The sequence below is a fragment of the Myxine glutinosa genome, chromosome 5, assembly GCF_964187855.1.
Source record: "Myxine glutinosa chromosome 5, kmMyxGlut1.1, whole genome shotgun sequence".
Classification (NCBI taxonomy): Eukaryota; Metazoa; Chordata; class Myxini; order Myxiniformes; family Myxinidae; genus Myxine; species Myxine glutinosa.
In genome coordinates, this window is record NC_136265.1 from 198,405,168 (window position 1) to 198,414,112 (window position 8,945).

Sequence of the window (8,945 nt, forward strand, 5' to 3'; positions counted from 1 at the left end):
TCTCTGACCATCCTCAGGGAGCCTGCTCAGCGTCGACGAGTCTGGCATTTCACTCAGGCCAACTGGCACGGTCTTCAAGCAGCCATCAATCATCTGGACTGGTCTCCCATCTCTACCACCTCTGACATCAACTCATCCTGGGAATTCTTCCAAAGTAAATTGCTCTCTCTCATGCACAGATTTATCCCATCTCGTCTTCAGTTGTCATACCCTTCCTCCCGTCCATGGTACACGGAATCTTGTGGTGAGGCTGTTGCCCAGAAACAACTTGCCTTCGTCTCCTGGAAAGCAAATCCAACGGAAGGAAATCTCATTTCCTTTCACAAAGCCCGAAACAAGTGTGTGTCCACCCTCAGGAGAGCCAGGAAACAATATCTCTCCGTTCTCAAGACCGAACTCTCTTATCTGTCTCCCTCTTCCAAATCCTGGTGGCGTCTGGTCAAATCCGTTTCTGGTGTTTGTTCCCCCTCCATCCCCTCCCTTACCTCAAACGGCTACACAGCTGACTCCGCACGTGAAAAAGCTGAATGCCTCAACTCTGTGTTTGCCTCTAAATCTTGTGTCCCAAACCCATCCCTCTCTGTACCCACCATACCCAGTCGTACCCTGCTGCTCCTGGACTCCGTGTCCTTTCCTCCTGACAAGGTGGAAAAGTTTCTGTCAACCCTCGACTCTGATTCTGCAACTGGACCCGACGGCATCAGCCCACGGGTCCTAAAATCCTGCTCTGCTGCTCTATCTCACCCTCTCTCTGTTCTCTTCACCCTCTCTTTTGCTCAAGGTCAACTGCCATCTGCTTGGAAATCAGCCAACATCACCGCTTTGCACAAAAAAGGTGCAAAAACAGATCCTAGCAACTACAGACCAATCAGCCTTCTCCCAATTATCAGCAAAGTCATGGAATCCATCATTGCTTCTGATATGAAATCTTTCCTCTTCTCCAATGGCTTGATCTCTGATCATCAATTTGGTTTCAGACCAGGTCACTCTACTCTGGACATGCTGCTTCTGCTGTCTCAACAATGGATGGAGGTCCTCAATGCCAAACAGGAAATTAGAGCTGTCTCCCTCGACATATCACGTGCCTTCGACACGGTCTGGCACCCCGCTCTGCTCACCAAACTCTCCTCCTTTGGTATCCATGGAAATCTCCACGCATGGCTGGCGGACTTCCTCTCTAGTCGTCGTCAACGTGTGGCCCTGAATGGGTTTCTCTCATCTCCTCTTCCTGTTCAGGCTGGAGTTCCCCAAGGCAGTGTTCTGGGCCCCGTGCTTTTTCTGGTCTTCATCAATGATCTCTCTGACTCTCTCGAAAATCCTCTCTATCTCTTTGCTGATGACTCCACTCTCTGCCGCTCCATTCCTCTTCCCTCAGATCGGCAGTCTGCTGCCTCCTCACTCTCTGAAGACCTGGACAAAATCACAGACTGGTCAAACAAGTGGAACATGTCTTTCAATCCTGACAAATTTCACACTCTTACTATGTCTCTCCGAAAAGATCGACTGGACAACCCTCCCATCTACTTTCTCAACAATCCTCTCCAAGAAGTTCTGTCGCTCAAGATTTTGGGTCTCACTATCTGCCATGATCTTTCTTGGGAAAACCACATTTCCAAGCTGGCCTCCAAAGCCAGTCGCCGACTGGGCATCCTCCGTCGTGCGAAGTCCTTCCTCGGCACACCTGAGCTCCTCACCACATACAAGGCTTTCATCCGCAGCTCAATGGAATACTGTTCTCCCCTATGGGCCGGTGCTCCTGCCTCACACCTAGCTCGGCTTCACGCTGTTGAAACCAAAGCTTTCAGAATTATTGGAATCTCCCGCGATGAAGCTATCTCTGAGGGCCTTTCACTCACTCACCGCAGGCAGGTAGGTGGTCTTTCTGTCTTCTACCGACTCCTCTCCGGCCTTGCACCCCCAGCTCTCTCTGTGCTCTGTCCCCCAAATATTCCTACAGGTCGCACAAGATCTGCCAGCAACCCTCTGATGGTTAAACTGCCAAAATCTCGGCTCTCCGCTCACCTTCACTCTTTCATTCCTCTTTTCTCCCGCCTCTGGAACAAACTCCCTCACTCCCTTCAATCCCACTCCTCCCTCCAGGTCTTTAAAACAGCTGTTCACCACCATCTCTTATCTTCCCCCATCCAAAACCTTGATCTTTTCTACCCCCGCTAATTCACCCCAGATCCACCTTGTTTGAAATTCCAACTTCTTTCCTGGAAGTCCTGGCAGTGTCCATATGTTTTATACCTCTCCCACTGCCCCCTTCCCACGCCCCCCCCCCCCCAAAGCCCTCGCCCTCTCTCAGATCTCTCGATGTCTCCATGTCTCTCGGTCCCTGCTCTCAAATGTTGTGTTTGTGTCCTTCCCCCTCTCTCCCCATCTTGTCTACCGCTCCCTATGTTATATGTTTTATGTGTCGGTTTGTCTTTCTGTGTGATTAATGTTCGCTCTTTCACGAGCCTCGATATTGTATACAAAAAAAAAAAATAAAAAAAATAAAAAAAATAAAAAAAAAATAAAAAAAATTGAACGTTATTAATTAATTGTAATTTTTTTTTTTCAGGGTACGTTCTGGGAAGTTGGTAAATTGTCTCCATCAAGTTTCATTAGTCCGGAGTAAATATGTCATCCACGGCACAACAATGAAGTTAAGCGGCAGAATGGCACCTTGAGACGAAGTCTGTGATCAAGACTTAGCGGCTTTATCACAAACATTTCATCACGAGCGACCCACCCAGCAAGAACTGTATTCTTCACAATGTCAAGAGGTTCCAGAAAGAAGACACTGTTCACAATATTACAAAATCATGGAGAAAGAAGACTGGGTGTTCAGAAGATAACATTGAGGCCGTGAGACAATCTGTCACTCAAAGTCCAAGGGGATCCTCTCGCCGGCGCACATGAGAGCTTGGACTTTCGGATCCTGAGGCAGGCCGAGACACTTTATCCATACAAAGTGCCGATCAAACACTCTCTCTCAGCCACTGACGAAGCAGCTGCAGTAACCATGGTTAAATGAGATGATGGATGAGAACTAGATTGACCAGGTGTGATTTTCTGACAAAGCACACTTCCACCTCAACGGCGTAATGGACAGCCAAAACTACCGCTTCTTTGGGAATGAATGTCCTGATCATCATGTTCATCCATCTCACGTCTGATTATTGAGTTCTTAAGATCCATCTTACGTCTGACATACAAGATGGTGACAGAGAACGCCATTCTATCATCAAATCTATCAAATCGCCATTCTATCAAATCAAAGTGCCAAAATACATTCTCCCAAGTCTCTACTTTATAATGTGTGATTGTTAATTTTTAATGCTGTATATCTTTAAAAATATATAAAGCATTGAAATACGACCAAGACGTTTGAAACACCCTGTATAAGAAATGAGCTCAGATGGGGGACTCCAAAGAGGCCGTCAATTTGAGGAATTTTGTACAATTATATTAAAACTGAAATTTTAAAAAGCATTGCAAGTCTTAAACTTTAAAACCTGGAGGTTTCTGACAAACCATAGGTATCATAGGTTTCTGCCATACCAGGAACCCTTTCAGAAAGGATGCGTTCATACAGGGAAATAAACACTGATGCATCACACTCCGACAAGTCGTTCAGTTTTCTGCTGTAAGAGCAACGTTGCAAGAGTGCATTGAGCTTGTCCACACCTACACCTGCGCACACATGCACACACACACCTTGGTTACTTTAATTGTGAAAAATAAACAACATATCCATCATGCGATTGATATGCATTTCAATTGATATGTACATCATGCCGAGGTACTTCATATCAAAGCACATCTATATCCATCACCTTTGATTGATAACATTATGTACCTTATATTTGTTAGATTAAAGCGTAGTGGGAGTGCATTTGGGCCGACAAGATGGCCTAGCTAGAGGTACACACATTCCTCTCCAAGCTGTCTAGCCTGGGTTTGAATCCTGACCCAGGTATAAACCGTCATCCTGGTGTTTCATCAATGTGTGTGCCGTCCTTTGGATTTACATTAAACAGGCGTCCCATCTGCCGGCATTAGTTGGTGGACGTTGAAGATCTCACAGTGTCCTTCACGAAGAGTCGGTGTAATGTAATGCTGTTCCTGCTCCGTGTGTGTGTCTGTGTGTGTGCTGGTTCCATGTTTTGTGAAATACCATGTGTCGTTCTGAGCCGAACGGGATCGTGTGAGATCTCGCAAGACCATGCCACGCGGCTTTGGCCTGACGAATAAAGCAGTTATCTTACATGGTGTCAGAAGTTAACTGAACTCACTACTTTCCAATGTATGGAAAGCTTTCCATCCATAAATACGGTATGGCATTTCCGAACTTCAAGAACCCAGCTATCGGTTGGTATGCAGTGGATTTATTCGGAGAATTCACTTGGTTTCGAGACCATGTTCAGTTCGTGTTCGTAGGCCCGCTATCTGAGCTAACCTTGAAACAAAAGGCCGGATGGCTGGGCACTTGGATCGGTGCTCATGAGCGTGACATTTACAAGACGTTCACATGAGAGGAGATTGTTTGTATCTTTAAGTTGATTTTCATTCTGAAGGAGAGATGTAATGTCATGATGTTCCTGCTCGATGTGTGTTTGGTACTTTGGTTCCGTATTTTCTGAAATACCACGTGCCCTTGCGAGTCGAATAGGATCGAAGATAACTGAAGTGATGGTGCAGTTACCACTAACTGAGGAAGGCTATTCCATTTCTCAGCTACTCTTTGCTTGAAAAAGTTATTTAATTGAGCCGTAAAACTCCTCTCCTTAACTTCAGAATATGTCCTCTAGTTGAATGACAATCGCTGGAACAAAGCGCTCGGGATCCGTGGCTATTAAGCTTTTTTTTTTTTTTTTTTTTTTGGATACAAGATCGAGGCTCGTGAAAGAGCTTACATTAATCACACAAAAAGTCAAACCGACACACAAAACACAAAAAACAAGGGGAGTGGCAGACAGGATGGGGAGAGAGGGGGAAGGACACAAACATAACATTTGAGAGCATGGACATCGGGAGGACTTGGGGGGGAGGTGGGAGAGGTATAAAACATATGAACACTGCAAGGACTCGGGTGAATTAGCAGGGGTAGAAAAGATCAAGGTTTTGGATGGGGGAAGATAAGAGATGGTGGTGAACAGCTGTTTTAAAGAAATGAAGGGAGGACTGGGATTGAAGGGAGTGGGGGAGTTTGTTCCAGAGGCGGGAGAAAAGGGGAATGAAAGAGTGAAGGTGAGCAGAGAGCCTAGATTTTGGCAGTTTAACCATAAGAGGGTTGCAGGCAGATCTTGTGCGACCTGAAGGAATATTGGGGGGACAGAGCACAGAGAGAGCTGGGGGTGCAAGGCCGGAGAGGAGTCGGTAGAAGACATAAAGACCACCAACCTACCTGCGGTGAGTGAGTGAAAGGCCCTCGGAGTTAATTTCATCGCAGGAGATTCCAATGATTCTGAAAGCTTTGGCCTCAACAGCGTGAAGCCGAGCCAGGTGTGAGGCAGGAGCACCGGCTCAGAGGGGGGAACAGTATTCCATTGAGCTGTGGATGAAAGCCTTGTATGTGGTGAGGAGCTCAGGTGTGCCAAGGAAGGACTTCGCACGACGGAGGATGCCCAGTCGGCGACTGGCTTTGGAGGCCAGCTTGGAAATGTGGTTTTCCCAAGAATGATCATGGCAGATAGTGAGACCCAAAAGCTTGAGTGACAGAACTTCTTAGAGAGGATTATTCAGAAAGTGGATGGGAGGGTTGTCCAGTCGGTCCTTTCGGAGAGACATCGTAAGAGTGTGAGATTTGTCAGGATTGAAAGGCATGTTCCACTTGTTTGACCAGTCTGTGATTTTGTCCAGGTCTGCAGAGAGTGAGGAGGCTGCAGACTGCTGATCTGAGGGATGAGGAATGGAGCGACAGAGAGTAGAGTCATCAGCAAAGAGATAGAGAGGATTTTCAAGAGAGTCAGAGAGATCATTGATGAAGACCAGAAATAGCACAGGGCCCAGAACACTACCTTGGGGAACTCCAGCCAGAACAGGAAGGGGAGATGAGAGAAATCCATTCATGGCCACACGTTGACTACAACCAGAGAGGAAGTCCGCAAGCCATGAGTGGAGATTTCCATGGATACCATAGGAGGAGAGTTTGGTGAGCAGAGCTGGGTGCCAGACCGTATCGAAGGCACATGATATGTCAAGTGAGACAGCTCTGATTTCCTGTTTGGCATTGAGGATCTCCATCCATTGTTGAGACAGCAGAAGCAACATGTCCAGAGTAGAATGACCTGGTCTGAATCCAAATTGATGATCAGAGATCAAGCCATTGGAGAAGAGGAAGGATTTGATATCCGAAGCAATGATGGATTCCATGACTTTGCTGATAATTGGGAACAGGCTGATTGGTCTTTAGTTGCATGGATCTGTTTTTGCACCTTTTTGTGTAAAGCTGTAATGTTTGCTGATTTCCAAGATGCTGGCAGATGACCTTGAGCAAAAGAGAGGTTGAAAAGAACAGAGAGAGGGTGAGATAGAGCAGCAGAGCAGGATTTTAGGACCCATGGGCTGATGCCGTCCGGTCCAGTTGCAGAATCAATCTTGCAGGTTGCAGAATTGATATTGTCGACTTCAATCAAATTTCCTCGTTGTCACCTGTATCTGTAGTGAAAGGAGAACATGTCCAGTTGCCCGAGTCTTTCCTGATACGTGAGTTGACCGAGTTACGGTATGAGCTGTTGCTCTCCGTTGCACCCTCTATATCTTACTGGCGTCTGCTTTAAATCTTGGATTCCAAATTTCATTTCCACCATCCAGGAGAGAACGGACCATCGTGTTGAAGAGGAGTGGTACATTTTCTGTGGTAATCTGTGGAGTGGTAATCCTTGGTGAAGCTGGAAAAGGTCCTCTTGATAAGACTTAGCTTCTCATTGGCCTTGTTGACAGTTATAAGATAGTGTTTGCTTTCAGAAATTTTAAGATGGTGTTTGCTTTCAGAAAAAAACACGTTAAACGCTAAATGACGCTAAAAACTTTCCAATCAGTACTTACCCATGAAGAAGAGGACGAAAACCACCAATCGTGACCTTGCAACAACAACAACCATCACTGATAACACAAACAAAACTGGAATTTTTATTAACGTTCGAACTAGTTAAATACTTGTGTTCGGGTTTACGTACAAAACCGTCGAGGTGTTTACACACCAAACTGTCTGAGACGTAAATATCGATGAGAGAGCGAGAGAGGAGTTCCGCCGTTGTGAGGTAAATTCACTCTACCGGAAGTCGTTATTAACCCCAACGTACGATCGGTGAAACGGGCAGTGGTTAGGATGAAAAATTTCCCCTCATTTGCGTACGTATTAAACACATCCTCCAACACCACTGAAAACAACCTTAGGTTTTATAATAGCGCGTTTCTGTATTTCGAATAACTCCCACAGGGAGAACCAGCGAGCGCCGAGCGACCCGCGAAAATCAAGCGACGCGGCGCGAACTACCGGGACGTCTTCTTCTTCTTCGGTTTGGGGAGAAAACGGACGCTTCGGCCTGGAAAAGGAATCGTCACTAAAACTAAAAGGATGTGGCGAGTAAACAAGGGATTATTAACTACGTAATCAACAAGCGCTTAGTCGATTGCTAAGTGGGCTCAACACTCACCAGTCCGGCTCATGATGTCCGTGGTGCGAGTCCTGACGCGTTGGCACCTCCAACACAAACCGAGTGTCCCAACGCGCGGTTTTTAACGTAGTATTCCCGGCATGCTTCGCGCCAAGCGTTCGCTCCTCGCCTCGCATTTACAGCAAGCATGTCCACAAAGTGCTGTTCCGGTTTTTTTATTGTATTTTACCATCAAACAAGACTTTATGGACATCCTGGATAATTGTGTTTGGAATTTGGAAACAGGAGTTTGGAATTTGTTCAGGATGTCGGTGATAACTCGCCTACCTCTTGGCGAAGGACACCGCTGGATCTCCAAACTAATGATAGCAGACGGGACAGCCGGCTTAACGCCCATCAAACGTATGGCACACACGTGAAACACCGGCATGACTATCTATGAAGGAAGCGCAAAGTAGAGTCCCCTTTATATACAGGACTCTAGCGCAAAGCACCCCTCCCTTTATATAACTACGAGCAGAAGTACCCGGCGTTGCCGGGCGGGGGAGGGGAGGGGTGGGCAGGGTCGGAAGGGGAGAAGAGGGGAAGGGGAGGGGGGGAAGAGGGAAGAGGAGGGGGAGGGGAGAAGAGGGGAAGGGGAGGAGGGAAGGGGAGGAGGGAGGAGGGAAGGGGAGGGGGGAGGAGGGGAGGGGGGAGGAGGGATGGGAGAAGAGGGGAAGGGGAGGGGGGGAGGAGGGAAGGGGAGGGGGGGGAGGAGGGAAGGGGAGGGGGACGGGAGAAGAGGGGAAGGGGAGGGGGGAGGAGGGAAGGGGGGAGGGGGAGGAGGGAAGGGGAGAGGGGGACGGGAGAAGAGTGGAAGGGGAGGGGGGAGGAGGGAAGGGAGGGAGGGGAGGAGGGAGGGGAGAAGAGGGGAAGGGGAGGGGGGAGGAGGGAGGGGAGAAGAGGGGAAGGGGAGGGGGAGGAGGAAGGAGGGAGGGGAGGGGGGAAGGGGAGGGGAGGGGGGAAGGGGTGGCAGAGTGGAAGGGAGAGAGGGGAGGGGAGGGGGGAGGAGGAGGGGAGGGGAGAAGAGGGGAAGGGAGGGGAGGAGGGTAGGGGGAAAGGGAGGGGGAGGAGGGGGAGGGGAGAAGAGGGGAAGGGGGAGGGGGGAGAGGGGTGGGAAGGGGAGAAGAGGGGAAGGGGCGGGAGCTGGAGGGGAGGAGGGGGCCCTCACTGACGAACCTCTGATATTTTGATGAGTAGCCGTTCAGCCATCTCTGAATAAAACGCGGACAAACAAAAACTGGACACACACACACACCACAGACAACTCGCGTTTATATACATACTAGCAGAGGT

General features: G+C 48.3%; 1 protein-coding gene across 2 annotated transcripts in view; it reads right to left on the bottom strand.

Moving 5' to 3' along the window:
- The window catches only part of CEP95 (centrosomal protein 95), a 52,057-nt gene extending 44,291 nt beyond the window's left edge, over positions 1 to 7,766 (bottom strand). The window contains exons 1-2 of one of the 2 annotated variants that reach the window (XM_068102461.2): positions 7,650 to 7,766; positions 3,550 to 3,681 (exon numbers count right to left, since the gene is read on the bottom strand). In XM_068102461.2, the coding sequence (XP_067958562.2) occupies positions 3,550 to 3,681; positions 7,650 to 7,662 (145 nt within the window). In that variant the 5' untranslated portion in view covers positions 7,663 to 7,766. Of the gene's footprint in view, positions 1 to 3,549; positions 3,682 to 7,038; positions 7,500 to 7,649 lie in introns of those variants that run through there. The other variant, XM_068102460.2, reaches the window with a different exon arrangement.
- Between the last annotated feature and the right edge of the window lie 1,179 nt (positions 7,767 to 8,945).